Source organism: Meriones unguiculatus, chromosome 11, assembly GCF_030254825.1.
Source record: "Meriones unguiculatus strain TT.TT164.6M chromosome 11, Bangor_MerUng_6.1, whole genome shotgun sequence".
Classification (NCBI taxonomy): Eukaryota; Metazoa; Chordata; class Mammalia; order Rodentia; family Muridae; genus Meriones; species Meriones unguiculatus.
In genome coordinates, this window is record NC_083359.1 from 92480962 (window position 1) to 92506935 (window position 25974).

The following is a 25974-nucleotide window of genomic DNA, read 5'->3' on the forward strand; positions in this document are numbered from 1 at the left end:
TGAGTCCCCATCCTGACGACCACCCCTGGGTAGACCACAGCTCCCTCACCTCAGAATCAGGGCCAAGAGAGCAAACAGTTTCTTATTTTCTCTCAGTCTCCACACTGCCTGAAGCCATGACATGACAAGGCTCACACTGCCCCCTACTGCCACACACATACTCTCTCTCCCTTGACCACCTTTAGCTCCCACTTTGAGAAAAGAAAAGCAACAGAATAACCCCCACAAAAGTCAAATGTCTTTATTTTATATAAAAAAAATTTTTGTACAGTTTTAGTTCCTATGTTTAAGAAAAAAATCCCTATGCCATAATGTTTAATCCACTGCAAACTGTAAAAACAAGCTTTTTATATATTAAAAAAAATTTACATTTTACAATTTTCTACATGCATGCACAAGGTCTCAGCTCTGAAAAAAAAATAAAAGCCCAAAAAGATAAAAAGATTAAAAAAATAACAAATAAAAAGAGTGAAAGAAGAAAATGAAAAGGGGAAGAAAAAGGAATTAAAAAAAAATCTAGATCCAACAATGGAAAATTCTACATTTACAATCTCACTTGGAAGAGATTCAAGAAGCCCCTTCCTTTTGCACACAGAAGAACAAATTACAACAATCACACATCAGAACGGAACCCATCAGTAGATGCTGCCCCACGGGGAGAACAGAGGACAGAAAAGAGACCGACAGACACCAGGAAGGGACAAGGCAGAGCTAGGCCCAACCAACAGGGAAAACACAAACCCTGGGAAACAGACATCTGGAGTGAGGCTCTCTGGAGAATCCCACCTCAATGCCTTTATTAAAGCAGGGTTTAGAGTGGGAATGTTGTGGCTGGCTGGGAGCAAAAGCATCGGGGCCGAGATGGAAGGAGGTGGGAAGAAGCGAGACACAGGAGGGACATAAATAAAAACACGGAGAGAAAAAAAACACAAATTTAGGAGAACGCTGAAAGGGACCAATGGGGAGCGTGAGAGTGGCGAGGTAGGTGAAGGACTGAGGCACGGTGCCCTGGTGTGGAGGGAAGAGAGCTAAGCGCTCCGAGGTCATGACAAGTTGTGCAGTGGGGGCGAGCTGGGATGCCACACGGCCAGAGCAGCGAGGGCACTGGAGTAGCCCGGCGCGGCACGGCGCGGCATCCCCTATGGTGAGAGCGCTGGGCTGGGGAGCCGCATTCCCACAGTGGAAGAATGAGAAGCCGAGTGAGTGGTGGGACAGAATTGGTTGGGGGAAACCTCTCAGAGGGACTGAGTCAACTGCCCACCCCTTAGCAGTTCACAGCGTGAAGACAACTTCCCATTCTGGAGAAGCAAAAGACACACACACACACTCACTCACACACACAGAGCCATACACTTGACAATTCATCCTGACACTTTAAAAAATAATAACAACCAAAGCAGACGCAGATACCACAGTTCTGACACGAAGGACCAAAATGCTACCATTCTTAGTCACAGCCCTTAGTGCTTAGACAAGAGAGTCGGGGAAACTCTTTTTGTTTTAGGAAAAAGGAATGGAAGTATCACAGTGATTAAAAAACATGGCAGGTTCTTAAAATAAACACTCCCGTGCCCCTAACCGTGGGCATCAACTAAGACCCCAAATATTTTCCTTCTGCCCGCCCCCACCCTCTGCTAAAACCAACACCACAACCCATCCTTGCCCACAAAGGCAACAAACCCCAATCACCATCCAGGCCCTGCTTTCCAGGATAGTGAGGTATTTATGTGACCCAAAAGGTTCTCCTCTGAAACCTGATTTATTTTATTTTAAGAAAAGATACCGTCCCATGCCCCAAGGGTATCTTTGACCCAGGCACCGCTACCACAGCCCTAAGCTAACCCTGCGAGGCCCCTGCGTTAAGTAAATCCCAAAGACCGTCCCTATGGGTACAAAGCAAGCACTAATGGACCAGCTCCTTAGCAAGTGGTGGGTAGGCTCCCATTTTGGATCTCACAGCCTCAGTGAGATCAGTGGGTACCTCGTCTCACTGTGTGCTTTTCGCACAGCCAAGTATCAGCAAAATTTCCAGGGGAGTGAATTCGGGGCCTGTGCGGGGGCTTTGGGAGTTGTTTAGAGAAGTGGCCCAGGGGCATTGCTCCATCCCAGCCATCAGAACCATCCCCGCGCGGATCCCGGAAGGATGCGTGGCTATTCCAGCTTCTATTCCTTGTGGTAAAGGTGTCTGACTGAAAAGCTCAAATCTGCTCTGAAAACATCCAGTAGAGGGTTAAGTGAATCCTGCTCCAAATGAGCTTTAAATGACTGAGACTCCGATTTGGTTGCAAACCGCTATGTTAGTTAAAATGGGGGCGAGGAGCTAATAGCCACAAAAGGCAGTAATCCTGGTCCCTCACCCTCATCAGTATGGCGGGGAGAGAAGAGGATGGGACCCTGGAAGGCCATGGAAAAGAGACCCCTGAGGCACAGAACCGGACTTAAGGCAGGGGATGAGAAGGAGCTATTGGCCCCTCCCCTCAGAGACGAGGCCACAGGAGCTAGAAGTCAGCAGGACTGGGGTAGCTGGTGCAGAAAAGAAAACTGTCTTAGACCACAGGGTTGGTCAGGGTCTGCACACCAGGGTCCTTACAGAAGTCCACATGCATCCTTCATGGGGAAGGGTGGGAAGGAACGGCTCAGAGGGACAGGGGTCAGTGACAAGGGTCTCTCCAACCTCAAGTCTATCCTGCCCTTCCTCTCAGGAGTTATCCAAGAAAGACACATGGAATCTCCCCAACAGCCCTGGTAAAGCAATCAGAGAGGTTCCACTTCCCTTTACCTATGGTCACGTGACCATACAAGCCAGAAACAGCAGTGAAGACTCCTGGGTAGAAGACGGCACTCCCCCTTGGTGTGTGTGTGTGTGTGTGTGTGTGTGTGTGTGTGTGTACCAGGAAGCACAGCTGGAGCAGTGGGAAGCAAGTAACACTGGATGAAGAATCCTAACCCCGGGACTGTCACAGCTGCATCCTTGCCCAGGGAGTCGGGGCTATGGGTGGGGACAGGGCATAGGGTTAGCTGCTGTCCCGCAGGAATTTGGCACCATGGTTCTCTGGGGTCAGAGCTATGACCCCCCCCCAAAGAAACTCAATCAGGGGCTACTAGAGAGCGCAGATCTAAGAACGCAGGCTTGTGAGTGGGCGCTCAGGAGGCAAGGGTACAATCAGGAAGGCCCTATGCCCTTTCAGAAGGGACTTCCATCCAGGGGACATTTGGGGGAAGAGCGGGGTACGAGGCACTGTTTCCTGCAGGGCCTGGAGTGATACAAAATTGAGGGGCAGGGCAGTTCCCAGGTATTGTTAAAGCAAGGTGGTCTCTCCAGATTTACAGGGGGAAAACAGAGGAAGAGGGGTGGAGACTGGGGACAGGATAAGTTAATTCAAGTAAAAAAAAACAAAAAAACGAAACAAAGCAAAACAAAAGCAAGCGCAAGAGGAAGTAGGACGGCAGAAATGTGACAGGGCTAGAGAAGCCAGCCATTCCCACTCTGCAGGAACCCCCACACTCCCCCCCGGCCCCTGCTGTTGCAAAGTCACACAGAGGTCTCTGACTGAAGCCGCATGACGAACTTATGTGACTTGGGATCCACAAATTCCTCAGAGAGTTTGAAGAATGGCACCTTCTTGGTGCTCACTACCAGGCTGAAGTCCTGGCGTTTCAAGAGGAAAACGATGCCATCCTTGAGCCCATTGGTCACCGGCTCCTCGCTCACCAATGTCCACTGTTTGGCCAGCCAACGTTCCTTGTGATACTGGATGGTAGGTCCAGCTGCCAAATATCGCTCCAGGAAGGCCTGAGGAGGGGAGAAAACACTGTCTAGGCATCTCTGCCATCCACCCATCCTTCATCCCATGGAACACAGCTTTCAAAGATAGCTAGGATATTTCTGAGCTTATGCTAGAATGAACTAGTATCTTCAAATGCAAGAGCAGAGAGAAGCCTAATGGACAGATGGGGATGATGACATGCACAGACATGATATGGCTCCAGTCAGGACCGGAATTCACCCCTATCCTTCACTCTGTTCCTTGCCTCAGGCTGTGCCCAAGGCAACTCGAACCTCATTCTTCCTTCCCTCTTCCTTTCTTTCCGTACAGCTGATAGGATCAGAACCATGTAAGTCTGCACTAGGAAGGAAGTGAGTCAAGGAAAAGACTCATGTGAAACAGTGTGTGTGTATGCATGTGTGTATAAGTATGTGTATGCATGCATGTGTGTGCATGTGTGCACATGTTTTGCTGGTAACTGAAATTAATCAGATCAGGCCTGATCCAGCTCTGAGCTACTTTCCCAGCCCCAAAGTAGAACCTGTTTATCACGCACTCACCAAAGGCTTCGAGACAGCCATTCTAGGAAGCTGGCAGCTAGGCTGAGGTAAGCATGGGCAAAAGCTTACTTTGGGGGTAAAGATGAGACTTGGAATTCGGGAATTCTAGAGCCTTGTAAAGATGGGGAAACAGGCCTCTGACATTCCCCCAGACAGTTCAGAAGCCTACCCTTGCCTCCCCCACTCCACACTGACAAGATGGATGGAGTAGAGACAAGAAAAGAGACTAGAAAGAAGAGGTGAAGAGGCAAGGGGAGGGAAGAGTGAGGTGAGAACAAGGGAAACCGGTCATGAGCAAAAGGGTCTAGAAGCCGGACACAGAGGAAGATGTGAAGCAGCGGGCCTACCTTGGGCGTCATGTCGTGGGTGATGCAGAACTCCAGGTGCTGCAGGATGCTCTCCATTGTATGGTAAGGCTGCTGCTTGGTGGTCCGGAGGTACTTCTGCATGGCACGGGCCATGGACGCAAAGATGGCTTGGGCTGCTTCCCGGGGGTCCATCACTTCCCGGGGGTTCTTCTGCTCCTCTTCCTGCAGCCGCTTGATGTGAGTGAAGGCCTCCTCCACAGCCACCACGAGCCTGGGGGACAGGCAGAATCTGGACCAGACGCCCACTGCTCACCCTACCCTCTACCCCTCGGCCCTGGGCTGCCGCAGCCAGAGCAAGGTCAGGCCTCTGTGCTCTCCCTGAAGTAACAGAAGCCCGTGTGGAGCCAAGTGCCTGAGGATTAGGAGACGCGAGGTACTTTCCTCATAGGCAACAAGAAATAGTTAGACTCAGTAGAATCAGATTAGGGACTTAAAGTGAATGTGCTAATATCAAATGCAGAAAGACACCTAGGAACTAAGGTACAGAAAAGGCCAAGACCCTAGGAAAAGACTCCACACCACACTACGCTATGCAAAAATTCATGAGCAAAGGGGAATGACTCATTACTATTATTATTAGTAGTAGTATTAATTGGAGGCATGCACACGCCCTCTGTGGGGGTTAGAGGAGTCCCTTCTCTCTTTCCCACATACGGATTCTGGGGATTGAACTCATGTCATGAGGCTTGGCAGGGCTCCTGGCCCTAGAAATGGCATTTCTATTTAGCCACAATAGCACAGCTGACACCTGATTAGGGCAGGAAAATATACGCAGCAGTTTGAGACCAGCCTGATTTACACAGTATGTTCCAGACAGGGCTACAGAGTAAAATCCAATCTCAAAAAATAAAAATAAAAATTCCAAGTATAATGGCCTGTGTTTTTAATCCTAGCACTAGGGAAGCAGAGACAAGCATATCCCTGGGACCTAGTGACCAGCCAGCTTAGTCTAACCTAAGTGGTGAGCTCCAGGGCAATGAAGAGAGCATCTCAAAAAACAAAGCTGATGACACCTGAGGTTGTCCTCTGTCCTCCTCTGCATGCATGTGCGCTCTCTCCCTCTCCTCTCTCTCTCTCTCTCTCTCTCTCTCTCTCTCTCTCTCTCTCTCTCTCATTATCTTGTTAGATCTGAAAACCAGTCTTCTCTGTAGGTGCCAAGTCAGAAAGCGCTGGCTCCTGTTAGAAAAAGCCGACCACCACGATGAAAACTGTGGCGTGTGGCATGACACGAAAATGAATCCATCAAAAGCCAGGGAGCTTGGAGGAGAAGCCCAGGCTCAGATGAGAGAGTTGCACAGATTTTAGCCTCCAAGGTCCAAGCAGATGGTCCAGGAAGCCTGCCTGCTCCACGGAACACAGCAACAAATGTGTTGTTTTACAGCTGCCGGGTCTGTGGAAATCAGTCGTGGAAGCACTAGGCGATGAGTATTCAAACCCTACCTCATCACTGCTCTCTTTCCAGCAGGTACAGGGGCCTCCTGGGCTTCCGTGCCCCAGCTCATCCCACTCACACCACTCTCCGAACTCCGCCCTGAACTCGCACAGCCAGTACCCACCTGGCCCTGCGCTTGCGCACTCTGCGCTCATGCTCAGCTTCCTCGTAGTAGTATTCGTTGTGGCTGTTGTCCCGCCTCCGCGCCGCTGCCGCAATCACAGCCCTTGACTGGCCGGTGGAGTTATTGGTGCTATTTTCTGCACAGGATCGGGACAGAGGAGATGGTCAGGAAAAAAAAGAATGTAGCCTCTGAGCTCTGTAGGAACTTGGGGAACCTGAATATGTCCCCACCACCCAGCAATGCCTCCCAGTCCCAGCCCTCCTGGCCACCTCTGGGAGAAACTGCAGGAAAGCAACCAGAAAGGCATCGGAAAGGCGGGAGTCCTGCATATATGCCTCCTGGTGCGGGAGGTTTTGCAGCACAGGGTCGAAGGGTGGAGACCAGGGCTTTGAGCAGACACAGGAACTAAACCAGAGCGTAAAAAGGATCAGCCACTAGGAGCAGCTACCTGAAGTCAAGGGAAATGACAGAACAGAGGGGGCTGGGACACAGGCCAGAGAAAGGAAAAGGCAAGGGAAGTAGTTTGGAGTCCTGCTTAGGAAGAGGCAGGGAGGGGTGGAGGAGCAGGGCCGCTCACCCTCTCCGAGAGAATACACCTTGAAGCCAGACACTTTCTTGGCCAGGACGGACTTGGGCAGGTTGAGGAGGGCGGGGTTGTAGACAGGGAAGTCATGGTAATACTTCTCCAGGATCCACACTGCCACTCGCTGGATGCTGTTGGGGGAGACGGCAGGAGGGGGAGGGAGGAGGGACAGACAAGGGGCGCAGGGGAAGGGACACATCAGGGCAGGTCGGCAGGGCTGGAGAGGACATATGACAGGGACAAGCTGCTTCCAGGAGGCCTGGCTCAAGCCTGAGGTCTATACTTACCAGGCCCCTAACCTTTCCCAAGGCTGGGTCGCCTAGTCATTTCCCACCACGCTGAAGCCAGGATTAAATGGGCCCCAGGCAAAGGTCTCCTCATCCCCATGCTCCCAAGGTTTCTGATAGGACCTGGAAGGAGCCACCTGAGAAAGGAGGGGGCCAGCCTGCCCACAGGGCTGGTGGGAGCTGACTTCCTGTCTCTCCACTGGCAGTCCATCCTCTGACCAGCTCATCTTAAGTAACATATACTGACTACTCCTGGAGAAACCGTGCCTCCAAGAAAAGATGAGAAACCCTCTGTTTATTCCCCATAACTCTCTCCTCTTTGGTCCATCCTCCTCTCAGACGCCTGGTTTTGAATTGTTTAACCGCTCCCAATTCACGACTCCCACTACCATCTTGCCCACAATCCTACACACATGACCTTGCAGTGAGGCTGAAAATATCACTGAACTCTTACTGTGTGCAAACTCCCTTCCTCCCAGCCCCACTAGTTCATCGCTTATTATCCCTACCATAACACCCTTCCCTTCCCTCCCCCGCCCCAACCCTTTCAGGTCTCGTCTTTGGCCCCTACAGGTCCCACTTACTGACGTGCGCCCATACCTGAGATGGCCAACATTGTAGAAACGGCTGGCCCCATCTGTGGACCGCACGACCTTGAGCGTGAACTGGGGCTGGAGCTGACGCAGCTCCAGCAGGACGACAGCCAGGTAGTGCACAAAGAGCAGGGCGTCCACTAGGGAGACAGCAAACTGAACCACGCCCTGGTAGCTGCGCTCCCGCGCATCCAAGATGCGCACACCGTAAAAGAGCCAGTAGGAGATGACCAGCAGGAACACGAGCACCATGAGCAGGGCGCGTAACACGAAGACTCGGGGCAGGGAGGCCTTGGGCCGGCGAAAGAACAGAGCCCAACTGCCCAGCAGCAGGATGAGCAGCTTGAAGGCCACAGAGATGAAGAGACCCTCGCAGGCCGTCCCACACGGCTCCAGCTCCTCCCGCCACAGCAGTGGGGGCAGCAGCAGGAAGGCCAGCGGGGTGAGGAAAGAGAGCAGTGCCAGAGTGGCCCCCGCTGCCACACCCAGGTGTCTCGAACAATCCAGGGGGACACTGTCCTCCATGTCCTTGGCGATGCGTGTGAGGTCATCGTGGGAGATGCTGTGCTCAGAGGTGCCTGTCACGACCGTTGTTGTTTCTCCCCAGTTGTCATCCTGCGGTCAGGAAGGGGATGAAGAAGAAAGGATGAGCAGGAGACAGGAGGATCGCGTGGGAACGGAGACAGGAGACACGGGAGAAACCAACAAATAAGCAATTGTCAGAGAAGTTACTGAGCTTCGCCGAGTGCCAGTCTTATTGCTGCAGAAATGGCAATCTAAAACCCAAGTCCCTGGGGAGCTGCACGGAGATCAGGGAGGAAAACACCGCCACGTGCAGCGACGACCCCCGAAAAACAGAGCACAGGACAATTGCCAAGGGAGTCGCTCGGGCAGTGACCATGACCCAGGGGCAGAATTGCCAGGCACAAAACAGGCAGCTTCCAGAGAGTGACAGGACCCGAGCCGACCCCCAGCAGCTGGTGACATGCAAAAGCTCATCTGAATTAGTGGTTCCCAACCCCAGCTGCACACATTAGAATCACCTTAGGGAGCTTGGAAAACATACCAATTATGCAAAGTGAGATCTGCTTGTCAACCTTTTTTTTTTTAAAAAAAAAAAAAAAAAAAAAAAAAAAGCTCCCAAGATGATTATAATGTTTAGCCAAGACTGGAAACTCCGGACTAAATGGTCTCTATGGTCCGCTAGTTAGAATGCGTGCCCCCATGGGCCAGCAGGGTGGAAATCACCTGGGAGCATGTGAGAAATGCAGAACCACAGGCCCACACCCCCACATCTCCCAAGCCACAATCTGCATTTATTCAAGATGCCCACAAACTGTTCCAACATTCACGTTCTAGAAGGGCTCTCCTAAGCTTCTTCCAGCTTTTGCGGAAGTCCGTGATCTCAGCAGAAGCCAAAGAGAGACAGATTCATGAACCAAGGCACCCTGAAGAATGAGAGAGCCGGCAAGCGCAGGGGCAAAGAGCAGAGTGGCTAGGAAGGGGAAGTCAGAGCCACCAGGGCAGTCCATGTGGCAATGCCAGGCTAAGAAACAGACATTGCGGCCAAGCGAGGTAATGTGTGACTCTAATCCCAGCACACAGGAGGCTGAAGCAGGCGGATCACGGGGCCAGTATACGGTGCCTGTAATCCTAGCACTTGGGAGGTGGAGGAAGAAAGATCAGCAGTTCAAAGCCATCCTCAGTTACATTAGTAACTTCAAGGCTAGCCTAAGCTACATGAGACCTTGCCTTTAAAAAGAAAAAAAAAAATCATCTATCTTCCAACCATGAGGAGCTACTGGAGTGTTCTCATTAGGGGAGAACAGGGGGCAGGAAGACCAGCGAATGATCTAAATAGGATATGGGAAGTACTACGCAGACTCAGGGTCACCATGATTCTCTATAAAGCTACCTCTGCTGGGTGGTCATCTGAATGCCATGGTATAGGATCTGCGGAGGCAGCATGGGCAGGCTGGGCTCCCCCGCTCCCCCGGAGAGTGTGGGCTGCTCAAAGCTCTTTCTCTGCAGTGGCCAAACACCATCCCACAGAGAAGTCCCAACACCACCAGGACTTCACAATTCACTTCCAGCGTGGACATACAGAGTCCTACCCTAAAAACCCAGGGGGAGCAAGCTACATGATGAGCCATGCAGTGTGGTGGAGGAGGCGGCCTAGAAGAGCTAGTGACTAGAGAGCTGAGGAATCTCCTCTCCCAAGGAAGGGAGAAGAATCCTGAGCTGAATATAGAAAGCTGAAGAGCTGGCCGCTGTCAGCTGTGGGGCTGAAACCATGCCCTCACCCAGTGACCCCAGATACACTGCCTACCCTCTCAAAATCAAGGCCTAGGGAACCCCACCAAACAGCAGATGAGCTAATCATATCTCAAGGTCACTTCAAAAATCCATGAGGCCTGATTTCACGGAAAGGAAAGAGTTCCCAACATCAGACACACGCACACACAAGAACAAGAAGCTAAGAGTCTCCTTTGCCTAAGTTACTCCCAAGAAAAAGAACAGGAATAATAAGACGAGCAATCTCAGTGTCACCGCAAATCCTGTCCCTCCTCAACTCCAGTGTTCTGCCTACTGTCCTCTCTCTTCAGCGAGTGCAATGGACCAGAGGTTAGGACAGAAACAACTGTTCACTGTCCTGGAGAATTCTTTTTCACGGTAACCTCTTTAACTACACAGCCTCATTTCTCTCGGACTTCAGCTCCATCAACTCTTCCCAAACCCCTTTTCCCTAGGACCTATGTGATGCTGTTCCACAAGCTAACAGCAGAGGGCATAGTACATCTGAAACTTTAGGGAACCTGTGGGCTACCCACCACCACTCACCACCACCCACCACCGCTACTGCCCTTTTAACTCCAGCTTGCAGCAGCCTCACTGGCTGCCGGGAGCTTTGGAATAACAAGGACATTTCTCCTTACTCAGCTAAACTACCTCTGCCTCTTGAGATCAGGTAGCACCTCCAAAAGGGTTTCCATTGAAATCCCCTGAATTCCACTGCAACAAGGGCCCACCTTGAAACACTAAACAAAAAAGAAGGCACACTAGTGCACATCTGTAATCCCTTCATTTGGGACTCAGGAAAGGAGAATTCTGGTTTGGGGGGGGTTGTTTTGTTTTGTTTTATTTTTAAGCCAATCTAGGGGGCCAGGCATAGTGGCGCACACTTTTGAATCCCGAGGTCGGGAGGCAGGAGCAGGCAGATCTCTGTGAGTTTGATGCCAGCGGGAGCTACACTTCGAAACCCCGTCTCACAACAAAAACAAACAAGCAACACACCGAAACAACAACAAAAACTAAGACCAGTCTGGGCTACATCCTGTCTTGAAGGACAAACAAAAAGATACCCTTTTGGATCTTGGATCTGTCCTAGGAGACCAGGTATCTATCTGCCTTTCCCCTGCCTCATGGAGGGTCCACCTGAGGCTCAGACAATGTCTGATCTAAACAACTTTATCCCCGATGCTCACCCGCTCATCCCCCCTGGTGGATTCATTGTCCAGCAGGGGTTCTCCCGGAGCCTGGATCGTCACGGATTTATCTCCTCGGCTCCCATCCCGGCTCTTAGAGCGGTGTCGGTCCCGGCGGTCCCTGCAGCAGGAAACCAGAGAAACAGGAACAAAACGATCAAGAGGGGATCAAGGTCCCTTCAGCAGGCCCCAACCAGCTCCACCTCAGTATACACCACCTCACCACCAGCCTGATCTCTCTCCGCCACTCTAGCCGTACCCACCTGTGCTTTCGGGAGCTGCGGGAGTGGCCCGACTTGTAGGAATAACCCGAGTACTGGGACTCAGTGTCCATGGCGTCTGAACGCCGTGCCTTGTAGCGCTCCAGGGCCGCGGGCTGGGGCCTCTTGGGGGGCCCCACAGCCACCTCCTTCAGCACAGGCTTCTTCAGGCCAAGAGGCACCTTTAGGAAGTCAACCGTCGCCCTGAGGGACTCTATTTTGCTGGACGAGTGGGCTTATCTCAGAGAAATTCAAGCGACAGCTCCCTGAGAAGATAAAGCAGTGGCTCAGGGGGTAGCTCAGGATCCCTGTAGGTCAGGACACAGGGGAAAAACTATCCCCAAATGCCACCGGAAGCTCAGGTAAGCCTAGCCACTCCCTGAGGATACCTCATTCCTGGTTCCTGTTCTGTCCAACGGGCTTAGCTCCTGCTGCTCTGCCAGCTAGAAAGACCCTCCACCCAGCGTGCCAAGTATTCGGGGCTGAGAAAGATGCTAGCATGGGCTCCAGCAAGAAGGATATAATAACCCAACCTGAGCGCCCCATTACGAAGAATCAAGGCACCACCTTCCTATTCTCCACCAGGAAAACGAGACCTAGAGTCACATGCACGTACCTACAAGCTAGGCTTTCTAGCATAATCTCTCTCTCTCTCATTGATGAATGGATGGAGGTGGAGATTGACAGCATGGTGGTGTAAAAAAACAAAGAGAAGCATCCTCCAATAGCCTAAAGCCCCAGGACAAGCAAGAAGAAAGACCATCTCTACTTAGGCTGACCGGCAGCCTCCTCCGTCTACACTGCACATCTAACTCTGTAGAGAGGATGGTATCTCCTCCCCGATTTTCCAAGTGCCACTCATCATCCTTCAGAGGCCAGCCCCAACTCTCACAGAAGCTCCAGCTACTCTAGCAACCAGGCTCATCTTCTCCACTGACGCTGGCAACAGGACTTTAGTCATCGCCATGCCCTTCAGCACCTCCTGCCTTCACTCCCTGATCAAGCAAACCTAACTCACCCCCTTCGCTCCACACGCTTCGCTATTCTCTCGATATGAGGTATAACTGACTCTGAGTTTATGGTCTGGGGGAAGATGTACACTAAACCACTACGCCTATAAATACAAGCAGCCATGTCGGTGTGGGGGAAGAAAACGAACAAGAGGTTACAAGACCACAGACAAACGGATCAGGGACTGAACCTAAGCAAGCACTCTAACACTGAGCTTCCCGAACCCCATGGTCATACTTTAAACTGAAGGTCTGGAAGCCTTGAACATGCCCAAGAAAGGAAGAAAACGCCCGAGGAAGGGAAGAGATGACATGACACCATGGAAGGCCAACTCAAGAAGTGGCTCCATGCATTCAGGGAACAACAAAGAACAAAGCTGAGGATGGACGAGAGAGAGAGAGAGAGAGAGAGAGAGAGAGAGAGAGAGAGAGAGAGAGAGAGAGGGAGAGAGTGGCTGAAGCAGCAGGAGCCAAGCGGAGAGTTCTGCTTTTATTTGCAGGTCATCAAGAAGCCTCTTTAGCTGTGTAGAATTGAGTTAGAAAAAAGAAAAAGCAGAAATGGGGAGATCAGTAAGACAGTCCCATAGCAGGAAGACTTGGTTACTAGAACCCAGGAAGAGGTAAGAAATAGACTCACAGAAAACTAGACCTGATGAAGGGCTGACTCGGGGGAGTGGAGTAAGAAACATCAAAAACACCCAGTCAAGCCCACAAAAATAAGTAAAATGTATCAAAATAAAAATACCTATCTTGAGCTAGACGTGGTGGCACACCTCTGTAATCCCAGCAGTGGCAGAGGCAGGCAGATCTCTGGGAGTTCAGGCCATCCTGGTCTACAAATTGAGTCCAGGACAGCCAAAGCTACATAGAGAAACCCTGTCTTGGGAAAAACAAAAACAAAACTAGCTTGAGCAAGGGAGAAGATGCTGAGCCTCTGGTAAGGCAGAGCATTAAAAGAAGCGAGTTTGGGAGGATGGAGTTTAGGGAGAACCACGTGTGAGGAGGAGCAAGCTTGTGGGAGAGGGCTGTGACTACTGTTCCCTATTCACAGAGCTCGTGGCTGTGAGGAATGGGCAGCTAGGCATCCAAGGAGCTGCAGTCGGAGCTGGAGGTATGGGCCCCATGCAGAGACACTGCCCTGAGCTCAGGAGAATGGATGCAAGAACTCCAAACTGCACATGTTGGCGGTGGGGGAGGGCAAGCAAAGAGACTGAGGAGAGACCAGAGGCCGGCAGAGTGTACTGTCAAGACAAGTGGATTCACAGGGAGGAATAAACACAACCAGGCCCCACGCTGCTGAGGAGTTCATCGTGTTAAGCGCTGAAACAGACCTGCTTTGTGAAGTTACCTTTGCTCCAGCTACGTTAACCAGCCAACAGTTGGAGAATGAGCAGAATGAGTGATACATATTTGCATCCTGTGGACACAGGGAAAGTAACTGATACCCACCCAGTAAATGAATACGCCTGTCTGACTCTCAGGGAAACTGCCATTGAGGGGAGATAAGAATCAACGTGAAATCTATTCATTTCTTCTCCTAACAGAGCCACATGGAGGCAATCCGTGAGCCAGTGATTTCAATACTGCCCCCCCCCATCAAAGCAACAACATGTGACAGAGACATACTTTGGGGACAGATAGACTTCAGCTCAAACCTGAACCTCGCTAAAGCAGGGCCACAAACAGGGATTGTCCCATGTTCATCCCTCTGTCTGCAAATGACACACTGGGCTCTTCAACCCTTCCCCTGGGAACCCACTCTACTGGTTTACTCCTCCGTACGGGGTTCAGACGCTGCAGCTGCAAGACTTTTGATGTGGTTCCCACCTATTCTTTCTAGTTCTCCTCTTAAAAGCTGAACTGGGCCAGTAGGCTCCGAGACCGACGGATTACAGAGGGGGGGGCGACAAGGCAGAATGGCAAAGGAAGTGCTGTGATTGGATCCAGACACTAGAGCCCTCTCCTTCCTCATCCTCATCCCAAATGCCTGCACAGAGCCAACAGCAAAAGGAGCCTGGGATGTACACAAAGATCCGAGTTTAAAACCCGGCCCTCCCATCGCCGAGCTGTGTGCCGACGGGTAAGTTACTGACCCTGCTGTGCCTGGTGGGCCTTTCGGTAAAACAAGAGATGAGGACACCTCCTTCGTGGAGTAGCTACAAGGACCGCAGGGATGAAAGAAGTGCTTTCATAGACTGCACAGCTACTAATAGTTAAGCAATTAATAAGCTCTCAAACTCCAGTCCCCAACCACTTCCTCTGAAACTAGGGAAGGCGGTGTTATAAATAAATTGTAGGGCTAAATAAAGAACTCGACAGTGCGGCACCCCACCCAGACCCACTACTTCAAACACACGCAGAGGTGAGGTGAAGCTACTCTGTTTCCCCTGCAGATAAATTTCCAGCCAGACAGGGTGCCGGTCATCTCTCGACTCTTTGTTCCCAGCTACTTAGGCTGGGAAGGGCCCCACCTTCCTCCCCAGCAAAAGACAGACCCCATAGCCTTGGCATACAGATGGGGGGTCCAAAACGCAGCAAAACATGCTCCACCCTCACCCACCAAACACAGGGGCCCACAAAGCACCACAACTTCTGAAGCCTTTGCCTTCTGTCCCCTCTGGGTACCCAAGGGAGCTAATCCCGGCGATGGGAAGGGATGAAAGGTAGGCAAAGAGATGGGCAGAAGTTCCCCTTACTTAATCAGTCTCAAGGATCAGATTTGGAGGGTCTCCCGGGTGGGCAGCGTTCCCAGGAAACAAGGTGGGGGAGGGGAATCACTGGATGAGATCAACAAGTAGAAATGTCAGAGCGATGAGGAGACAGGAGGAGAAGTCTGGGCTTGGCACAGGGCAGAGAGTGGCACCCAGCTAAGGGGCTGACGTTGTAGAAAGGGAATATGCCCCACTGTTTTTCAACTCACCCCCCACTCCTCAAGACACAAACACAGGCACTGAGTCCCCTGCTCAAACCAGCCATGGATTATCTGGGGTTAAAAGGAGGCCAAAGAGGAGAGAGGGAGAGCAGAGAGCGCCCCGGCACAGAAAGGAGACCCTTCTCCCCTCCAAAGGCCTTTCAGAAACAAAATTAATGGAATGTGTCTCAGTATCATCCCAAGGGAATTGGGAGGAGGGCTGAAGGGAATGTGGGGGCTTTTGTCCCGGCTGCCCAGCTTCTCCCACATTGATCGCCATAGCAACCAAAGCCCCCTGTTGCCTAGGTGATGGCAGCCAGGTCCTGGAACCCATACCCAGCATCCAAAGCGAGAAAGGTTATAGAGGTGGGGGAATGGGATAGAGGGGGAGAGAATGGGGTTTCTCCTCTGGCAGCCCCAGCTTTTGTCTAAGCATGGGATCTGGTTTCTTCAGGAAACAATTGGAGGCCTCTAGAAAATATAAACTGAAAACCTGGCAAGAGGCAGAGAGAACAAGGCCCTGGGGTATATGGTATGTGGGTAATAGGGGTGCTGGGTAAATTTGGACCAGGACCAACTGACCCTTCCCCATTCGCCACTCATAGGAGCAGCTGAGTTGACAGTCAAGTGTTTGTGCTTGCACACAAACACATACCCCACAGGCGCTGAGGACAGCAACCAGGCATAGGAGCCTGTGGTCACTATCTTCTTTTGCCACTGCTCTAGCCCTACAGTACAGTACTGCTCTAGCCCTACAGTATCTTCAGACCTGGGATGGGGCCATGAGGCAGAACACAACGAGGATGTATCTGGGAAGAAGCAAAAGCCAGGGTAACTCGGCCAGAGGAGAAAGGAGGACAGGGACACATCCTAAGTGTACGCCTCAGAAGGGGTAACTCTTCTTCATCTCTACCAATACGACAGGGCTGGAAGTAGCAGGCCTGTGGAGCAGAGGTACCTGGGTTTCATACGAGAGAAGACTTTGGCCAGAAAAAGATGAAGGTGGGAAAGTGGACAAGAAGCTAAAAGTTCTGTTTTGACCAGAATCTGTCTCTGGTAGGCTGTATTTCCTCTTCTCTGCCAGGGACCTAGAAGGGTAATCCTGCCTGGGCACAGTTATTCCTTTGGAGCCCTCCTGAAGGAGCAACCACCTGTGGACCCTTGCCTTTACAACCCTCTGATTCCTCCACAAGAACCAGGATCTCACAGCATCTGGCCTGCCCCGACTTCTGCACCACAACCCATGGTTAGCTAAGTTGCACTCGCAAGCGCCGATTGCCTGCTTTGAAGGGGTTGGAGGGTACTTAGCTATCCGCCCAGGGGCAGAGCACCTAGTCATAAGGCTGATCAGCAAGAAGTAGAGCAAAGGTGCAAAGGGTTATTAGCATTTGGCCTAACCACTGTTCCCTGAGTTTCAGAGATGAGTCCAACCAGGTGGCCTTTTCAGGCAATAATGGAGACTCAAAGCTTTTGATTTGAGTGAAAATACAGACACCTAACTTAGATCTCTAAAGAAAGTGGTGGAGCTCTCTGATTCTGCCCTTCTCTCTCCCTGGATGGGAGACAGTGGACTGACCCACCCAACTCTACAGACAGTAAAGTAAGGACCAGAGAAGGGAAGCTAATGGCTGGTCAGTGGTTACTACTTCCATGACAGCCCTTTCTGGACTCTTACTGCTTGGAAAACTTTGCTAGCACTTGGGTCTCAGGGGATCTCCTGAAGGCAAGCAGATGCTTCTGCAAGCAACCCTCTGGCTCTGGTTCTTCCAAACAACTCTACAAGAAGCTGAGGAGAGAGGAGGACTTGCTGACTCCTGCCCTGACCCTTCCCCCACAAGCGACAGGCAGACCTAAGCCCAATACCAAATAATCCAACTCCAGACAGTCCTGTACTCAACCACCCCTCCAAAGCACTCTAACACTCCATTCAATCCCATCCAGCCTTGGCCATGGCCAAGCCACTCATCCCAAGGGGCTCATGCTAGACCCTTCCTATCACAGAAAGAACCAAGGTACAGAATGGGCAAGGACCACGACCACCCTAGCCTATAAAGGGTTTCCAAACTCACTCTTGTACCCTCAGAAAAGACCCAGTGGCTCTAGTGAGACCCAAGAGGCCCAAGAAGGCAGCTGGACCTCAGGGAGCCCAGTGGGAAGGCTGCAAGACCAGATGCCCAGGAGCTGGCACCAGGTGCCCCACCCCCATACTGCTAACCAAGCACTCTCCTAGGAGGGCCAGACATGAGCTCACCATCCTCACAGCCCCGGGGTGGGAGCAGGATCCTTCTCCTAGCATGGGAAGGGAGGAGCAGCAGGGGAAGAGCCTACAAATGGGCTCCTCCCAGGGTACCTGATACTCACTAGAAAGGAGCTAGAAAGCAAAGCCACACCCCTTTCCACCTTCTGTGAAGCTCCCTCAGTGGAAAGCGGGGAGGAGGGGGGTACCCTCCAAATCCAGACACCGAAAGACTGACACACATACACGTGCGCATACATTCTAGTTCCCCTTCTGAAACCTGGAATGGTTCCTGCCTGCCCCACCCAGCTCCACCCACCCTGGCTAGGCAGGTTCTGTAGAGACCTGTTCCGCTCTCTGCTGGCACCCCCACCCCCAATCAGGCTCTCGAAGTCCCTGCCCCCAATCCAGCACCCACACGCATGCTCACACACAAACACATGCACACAACCCATAGCATCCCAACCTCTAGTTTCCCCTAGACCCATTTCTGGTCAATCTTGGACAGGATGAATATTCCCTTTGGCATCTTTCCCAGGCGGAGGCTATAGGGAGAGAAGAAAGGACACAGAACTTTGTAGAGGCAACCAGTACTGAAATGCCAGGACGCTCCATTTCATTTTCACCACCCACAGGGCTTTGGGCTGCTGCCTCCCAGGCTGTGGCACAAGAGGCCCCTCCCCACGTATCAGGTGAGGTATGGAAGAGGAAAACAAACAGAAAAGGACAACAGAAAGTAGGGAAGAAGTGCTGACCCACAGGCCTGCTTCCTGCACACACTCAAACAAAATGCCTCCCTGTCCTAAGTAAGCCTCAACTGTCCCTGACCCCAAGAGACCTCAAAGCCTCCTCACCCAGACCCTGCCTCGAGGCAAGAGTTATTTAGGAAGAGGAAGTCAGCCAACCTCAGGCTGGCAATGTGGACCAGGAGAGCTGAGATGTGGGGAAGGAGTGTGGGGGAAGAAAGACATATGGGGCACTGTGGGTGAAGGCTGGATTGTATGGGGAAGCAGAAGAGTGAGCCTCAAAGTGTGAGACGCAATGTGTGTGGGGAGCGGGGAGGGCAGGGGCAGGACTGGGTTTCTTCATGAAACCTCCTCCACCTACCTTAGCCCAGGGCCACTCACATCGAGGAACACTGAGAAGGCCAAAAAGGCCCAGAGTTCCAACCAGCCTCTTCCCTCCTGACAACACCCAGCCCCCTCACCCGAGCCTCTCACTTTCTTTCTGAAGATCAACTCCCCCATCCTTATATCTGCCACTTCCATTCCTGGAGTAAAGCAGGTGACAAAGTATGCATTTCTGTTCACACTTGGCTGGTTTTCAGAGTTACCACATCACACCTCAGGCTCAGCACCTGTTTCTGTCTGACCTCTTCCCTTCCCCTAAAAAGCCAGAGCCCCCATTCACAAACCCCGCCTTCCATCCAGGCTAGGAAAGCCAGGCACTGGTGAGAGCAGAACTTGAGGTACTACAGATAGGACTTCAGGGAAAAATCCCACGACAGTGATGGCCAGGTCCCTCTCCACACAACACTCCACACAGAAAGGAAGGGCTTCAGCTCCAACAGGGGCCCTGCCATGGCCTAGACAATGAGGTGCTCCTCCTTGGGAAAGACTGGCTCCTCCATAAGACCCCATCTGGTTCTCACCCTTAGAGGTAGCTCTCTCTACTCATCAGGAGAATATGGACTCGGGTTAGCTTTCTAAGGGGGAAGAGGAGTTAGTCACTTTCAAGATTAAAGCCAAGAATGTGCAATCACGGAGAATTGGGGGGACAGCAGGGAAAGATGAAGACAGTGCTTTGGGAAAAGGAAAACTGAAAAGCAAAGAAATCACAGAGACCAAAACAGCCTTTAGGAGCTACACCATCTTTAAAGACTTTCTTGCCTTCTCTGAGTTTGTTTTCCTGTCTGTAAAATGGGGACAACAGTTGTCTGTATCATACTGTATGATCAGAAAAATCACAGAAGCTGTAGCATACAAGATGCTTAACAAGGCTGGGTGCAATGGCCACACGCCTTTGTGACCCCAGCACTTGAGAGCCAGAGGTAGACAGGTCTCTGTGAGTTTGAGGCCAACCTGGTATACAAAGCAAGTTCCCGGCCAGTCAGAGACACACAGTGAGACCCTGCCTCAAAAAAAAAAAAAAAAAGGTAGGTAGGTAGATGGATAGATAGATAGATAGACAGATACATACATACATACATAGACACATATATACATGGATGGATGGATAGATACATACATACATGGATGGATGGATGGATAAATAAATAGAAGGACAGATTAAAAACTGATGCTCAGTAAATGTTGGTTTCCCAGCTCTTTTAGGTACTGCACAGTCAGTCCTTCCACTTCTTTTCCTAGAGCCTCATTATAAAAAGTAGATTCCACTCAGAATAAGGAAGACTCATCTTCGGCTGCAGAGGTGGCTCACCCCATGATTACGGGTCAGGGATTAACCCCACACTGATACATTTTTTTCAGGAGGTCTTAGGTCCCCCCATCTTCTCTCGTCTCCTCCCTCTTCCTCAGTGAGGTCAGGCCTAGGATGCAATGGCTTCCCACTCTTTTCCAGGCTCTTATCCTAGCTATTCACTGATGGGCAGGGGAAGGAGGCCCCAAACTTCCTGCCTCAACCCAGCCCCCAGACACTGCCCACTCTCCCCTCGCAGGGCCCCACCCTGATTACCAGGATAGCCCTAGTTCTGCTGATTCCAAGCTCGCTTTTTCCCAAACCCATTCCCAGCTGTCTTGTCTGTAATTACCAACCTTGCCAGGGGCATAAGACTGGCACCGCAACAGCTCATTTCCAACAGGCCCCACCAGAGAAGCCTCTGCCTCCCACTCTGTACCAAGGGGGGGAGAGGGATGCAAAGATTCTGCATGGCACACTGCAGTTCTATCCAGATCGCAGCAGAGAAGCTGACAAAGGGCTGTCGAAGGACAAACAGGAGAGGGAGGCCATGAACATCACATGGAGCAGAGGATCACCCACCTGTAGAGAGTGAGAGGTCTCAGGTCTCAGGTCAACTGGGAGGGAGAGGAAGCTGATTGGAGGCAAAGCAGGAAGATGAATCACACGGGGATGAGAGTACAAACACACACAGTGCACAGGTGACCTTCCAAGAAGAGGAAAGGGAAGGCTTAAAAATAAATAAATACATACATACATATATACATACTGACAGGAGGATCCCAGCCTCTCCTCTCCCTGATGCCTCCACCTCCACCAACAAACACCACAGCACAGGAAAGGAAAGGGATCGTTAATTTTGTTTTTATAGCTAGGGAAACTGAGGCCAAATCTCTGCTTCATACTTCAGCATCCCAGGAGTAGCAAACGTCCCACTCGCCTTCTTGCTCATGCTCAGCCTCAACCAACAAACCCGTCAGTTCTCTCCCTTGTCTTCCTGGCCTCTAAAACAAATGGTTAAGAAGGGCCACGTGTGCTGGAGCAGGACTTGAATTCCTGCACTCAGGAGCCAGAGAGACAGGCAGATCTCTACGAGTTCCAGGCCAGCCCAGTCTATACAGTGAGCTCCAGGCCAGCCAAAGATAAGAAGCAAGACCTTGTCCCAACATAAGTGAATAAACAAACAAACAAATGAGTGGGCTCGGCTAAGGAATACACGTGCAGTAGAATATTACTGAGCCATAGAAAGGGGTGATGAATGAGCCTAGCAAACAATCTGAGAGGAAGCCAGACATAAAATGATGACATTTAGAGGAGAGAGCCAGAACAGGTAACTTCACACAGAACAGAAAGCAGGTGTGTGTGTGGCAGGGGGGAAGGCGGGACGAAACAGCAGCGCCCTGGCAACAACAGTCCAATGTGTCTGCGGTCCTCGCAGGGCTAGTGCAAACGCTCCACAACCAGACACACGTGGCCAAACAGTACTGCGTGTGCGCCGGACTCCATTCTCTTCAAGGAAGTTCATTCCGTGGCAACTTCTAAAAACCTAGTGTCCAACACATCTCCTTCGGGCACCTTGCCCAAGACTCCACCTCTGAACCAAACTCTATGCCGCAAGGGCCTGCAGAATACACCTCCGTACGGCACGAGGAGGGTTAAGGGGATCGACGTGTCCAAGCATGTTTCTCCTGCCAACGGTGTCGTCTTCCCCCCCTCCATCCCCCGTGTTTCACACAGCACCTGGCAGAAAGTGGACTGTGGCCTGCGAGAGGAAAGCACAGTAAAGCCTCCTTCCACTCCCTTGCCCTACCGCCCAGCCCTCATCCTTAATACATCCATGGCCACGACAGCCAGGATTACTGAGTCTTTTCCCCTGTGCCAGGCACTGAGGAACACACTCTTCCCAGATTATTTCATGTGGTCCTCGTAAACCTAAGAGGTGGGGCCGATCGCCAGTGTAACAGGTGAGGCTTTCAAAACTTAGCCGTTCTGTCTGAGGCCACACAGTTAGGATGTGGTGTTCAGAGCAAACTGTCAACAAAGGAGAGCCGTCACAGTGCAGGGTGGGGGACTTGGGGTTCCTTGTAGGTAGGTTCAGTGTGGGCTCGGAGGATGGTGTCTTAAAACACCCAGGAATGAGGCTTAATTACATGCATCAGGCCACACTTCTCTTAGCACTAAGGGAAACTGTCTGGCTCTTCCTTTTGGCCTCATGGCGTAGGAGCCAGCAAAGGAGAAAACTGGAGTCCCTAAGACTCAGAGGGAATGAAGGGCCAGGGAGAAGGAAGCTCTTCCTCCTCAAGACCTACAGGAAGGTGAGAGAGCAGAGGAAGAGACACCAAGGAAGGAAACCCTGCAGGGGGAATTAGAGAAAGTAGAAAGCAGGACCAAGACAATGGAGGAGGAGGGGCCCGATGTGGCCACTGGTTCCCAGCCTGGAAGTACTCTTTGAAATGGCACTTCCTATTGTCGGACCACAATTCCTCCAGCTTAGAGGACAACTCCTACTGGCAGGGAGCACACACTGAGCAAATGAGGTATGCCAAAAAACCAGGGCACCTGTCTTAGAGGCGCCTTGCAGGCCCTGGGAAAAACCATCTGATAGGTGTCTGGTTTGAAGGAATGAAACACTGGCGGTGATGGGGGCGAGAAATCTAGTCCTCTCCTACCGTGTTCCTCTTCCTACTCCAACATTTTTTAAACCCCTCCCCTCTTCTCCTCGGGCTTTATGAAGGGTAGGGAGCTCTGAGGGCTAAAGATGGAACATTCCAACTGCACATGCCCATTAAAGACCAACATTCCAGTTGCAATTACCCAGGACCCTAATGGGCATGTGCAACTCCAGCCTCTGTCTTAGAACCACTGTCTCCGCCTAACTAACCTCTGGCAGCAGGAGGAAACTGGTTGAGAACAACACGCATGTGAGAACAGGGATTGGGTTCCAGAGAAGACCACCCCTTTCTTCCCTTCACCCCAAAAGAGAATGAACAAGAGCAAAGGGAGAAAGGAGGTCGCTGCTGCTTCTCAGGGAGGAAAAGGTGTCTATTCCTCAGCCTCTTGACTTCCCACCCACTCTCATGATGACGAATACACTCTTTTCCCACCATGTGGACATCAGGCCTCTCCCAAGCTCAGCTCCAACAAACACACAGAGAAACACATACGAGCCCACAGAAACACGCTCACACACACTTGAACACAAGCACACACACAGGAACTCACAAACACAGACAAATGTAAACACAGAATCACGCACACAGACTCATACCCGATCGCATACACACACGCACATACAGGCACTCACGCCCACATACATGTACACACACATTCACGAACACACACATCCACACACTCTACCTAAAGAGCGCCTGTCATCAAGAAAGGGCAGGGCCAAGTACCTGGACACACTTGGAAAAACTCCCAGAGAAGCACCCCATGCTACTTTCTCAATCCTACAGCTCCCTTTCAGGTCTCACGCCTTGGTGCCGGCTTCTCCTCACCTCCAGCCCTCACTCCTCAGTGTCCTAGGGGCAGGGCAGAGTTGGTGGGCTCTGAAGTAGCCACCGTCATGATGTCAGTGCCTGAGAGCCACAGCCTCAGAGAGAAACTGGGGCAGAGAAGACAGGCAAGTGGCCTTGAAGAACACTGAAGCCCAGTCTATGACGGTGAGAAAGGTCACTGCTCTTATTTGTGTCCTTGACTCCCTGAACCCCAAAATCTCCTTTAGGACTACAGTGCCCCCCACCTCCCCTGAACCTATTCCCCATTCCCCACAACGCACAGCATCTTCCAGAAGAGTCCATCTCCCCGGATAAGCGCCCCTTAAGGCAACTCACCAGCCCCCAAATGCACAGTCCCCATTGGGGTCTTGGATGCTCAAGACATCACCCTTGAATCTAACTAAGCGGGGCCACTCAGAGCCTGCAGTCAGCCGTCCCTGTGGGCGCTCTGCCAGGAAAATCTGCCTGCAGAGACAAGAGGTACCCCCAATACACGCTCAAAAATACACACCCTAGCAAAGGCCGGCACACACATCCACACCTACCCATCACTACCGGTTACTCACCAGAGCGCACACACACACACACACACACACACACACACACACACACACACCCCTTCCTACCACACAGGTGCACACACACCTATTTCCACATATGCCTGCCACCCATTCTGCTCTTATAAACCCACCTTCTCCAATACCTACCCACCTCTTTCCCATAAGCCCCTCTCAGCACATACACACACAGACACACACCCCTTCCCTTGGGTAAACACACAAATACATACCCAAACACACAGCAGATGTATGTGTTTGGCTAGCTGGTCAGCTCTCTCTCTTTCTCTCCCTCTCCCTCTCTCTCTCTCACACACACACACCTACACATCCAAACCCAGGGCCCACCTGCAGGAACACACAGCACGTCAAGGCGTGCACACACACACACACACACACACACAAAAAAAAAAAAAAAAAAAACAAAGAATCACACATACCGATCCCCCACACACAACGAACCCTTTAAAACTCACTAATGCAGGGACCAGGACCTTGGATGAGTAAATAGGACGAGGGAAAGAGATAATGTCGTCGGTGGCCCCCACCCACCCCGACACACATTCCCGGGTACCGCCGCAAGTCCCATCCCTGGGCTGCACGCGCGCGCGCGCGCGCACACACACACACACACACACACACACACACACACAGTGCTGCCCAGAACCATCTCTCGGGGATCCTCTCTACACCCTGAACATATTCCTGCCCCTTCCCTCCCCACACTCCAAAGGTGTGTATGCATCCCAACATACCTTCAGCTTCCAATACCTCCAGCCTCCGATCCTTCCACGGCCTCTCCCACCACCTCCAACACACGCTCCCCAATCCCCGGCTTCAATGGGTTCCCTTGGGATCGTTCAGGCGGCGGGCCCGGGCCCCCTGGCCCAGGAAAGTCCCCGGCTCTTAAGGCCTGGGCTCCGCCCCTTCCCCATGCGCCCCTTCCCCTCCCCAAAGTTGGGGCACTCCGCTGTGCAGTGGAGAGCAGACCGGAAGGGGGGTGCCTGAAGCCCCCCTTCCCCCAGAAGCCACCCCGCTTTCTCCATGGCCGGACGCTCCCTGGTCCTTTGCATGATTTCTTCTTTTTTCCCCCTCTCTGCTTTCTTTCTTTCTTTCCTTTTTTTTGCAAACTTTGCCCGCGCCCCCGCGGCCCGCCACTCACCCGCCGCTGCGAACAGCCGGGTGGACTGGGCGCACGCCCCGCTCAGCTCCGCGCCTTTGTATCCGCAGCGCACCGGGTCGTTCCGAACTCCGCGCTCCAGGACCGGCAGCACGGGCGATGGGGTTCGGCGAGGGGGACTCCTGAGGGCGCTCACCCCGGCTCCGTCCCAGACCACTCGCCTCTTTCCCCCTCGAGGCCCCGGGGGCAGGGGGCCGGGGGGGAACTGCAGGGCGCTCTCAGGCTCCCATGGCGGGACCCAGGACCAAGCGATCGGGGATCAGGAATCAGATCTCGAGCCGGCGGCGGAGGGGGAGGGGACAGAAGGGGAGGGGACCGGGGGGAGGCAGGGGGCGGGGAGCGAGCTCCCAGGTGCCGCCTCCCGGCTGTTCCCGCAGCCGCCGCCCCTCCCGCTGCTGCGTCCATTGTCTGCGGCCCGGCTCTTCCCCGAGTCGCGGCACCCCCAGCCCTGCGCTGGTCATGCCCTGCGCCCTCGGGATCCTGGGAATCCGCACCCGGCTTGCGGACCTGGCCAGGAAGGTGTGTTTGATGCTGCCTCGGATCTTTGCTTTGGTCCAGCCCTCTGGACCCTCTTGGAGCTGTCTTCTACGAACCCCTGTTGAAGACCTTTCCCCTAGGCCCTGAGGCTGGCCTTATTCTTTGGGACCACAAACCCCGCCACACAAAATCCAGTGGAATCTGAGACGTGGGAAGATAGATTTCC

At 52.3% G+C, this 25974-nt stretch overlaps 1 protein-coding gene and 1 long non-coding RNA gene across 5 annotated transcripts in view; one reads left to right on the forward strand and one right to left on the reverse strand.

Annotated features, from left to right (window-relative positions):
• Positions 1-216: 216 nt before the first annotated feature.
• Positions 217-25569, reverse strand: Vangl2 (VANGL planar cell polarity protein 2). Of its 4 annotated transcripts, none has more exons than XM_060364691.1 (9): positions 25254-25569; positions 20391-20616; positions 11463-11725; positions 11200-11320; positions 7722-8329; positions 6829-6965; positions 6252-6387; positions 4675-4906; positions 217-3793 (listed from the first exon to the last, which is right to left on the reverse strand). In XM_060364691.1, exons 3-9 carry the CDS (start codon positions 11531-11533, stop codon positions 3533-3535), a joined length of 1566 nt encoding a protein of 521 aa, XP_060220674.1. In that variant the 5' UTR covers positions 11534-11725; positions 20391-20616; positions 25254-25569; the 3' UTR covers positions 217-3532. The 4 variants fall into 4 exon arrangements, with proteins under 4 accessions (XP_060220674.1, XP_021517993.1, XP_021517992.1 ...); XM_021662318.2 differs by lacking the exon at positions 20391-20616 and adding an exon at positions 20617-20740; XM_021662317.2 differs by lacking the exon at positions 20391-20616.
• Positions 25570-25679: 110 nt separating this feature from the next.
• Positions 25680-25974, forward strand: part of LOC132646501 (uncharacterized) — a 33409-nt gene continuing 33114 nt past the window's right edge. Inside the window, exon 1 of the long non-coding RNA XR_009584798.1 lies at positions 25680-25790. This is a non-coding gene — a long non-coding RNA (uncharacterized LOC132646501). The remainder of the gene's footprint in view (positions 25791-25974) is intronic.

Coding starts and splice junctions, on each gene's coding strand:
- Vangl2 (XM_021662317.2), bottom strand. CDS start 11,533: ATGGACACTGAGTCCCAGTACTCGGGTTATTCCTACAAGTCGGGCCAC. Junction 8,330..11,199: donor CCACCAGGGGGGATGAGCGG/GTGAGCATCGGG, acceptor TCCTGACCGCAG/GATGACAACTGGGGAGAAAC. Junction 4,907..6,251: donor GTGCGCAAGCGCAGGGCCAG/GTGGGTACTGGC, acceptor CCTGTCCCCCAG/GCTCGTGGTGGCTGTGGAGG.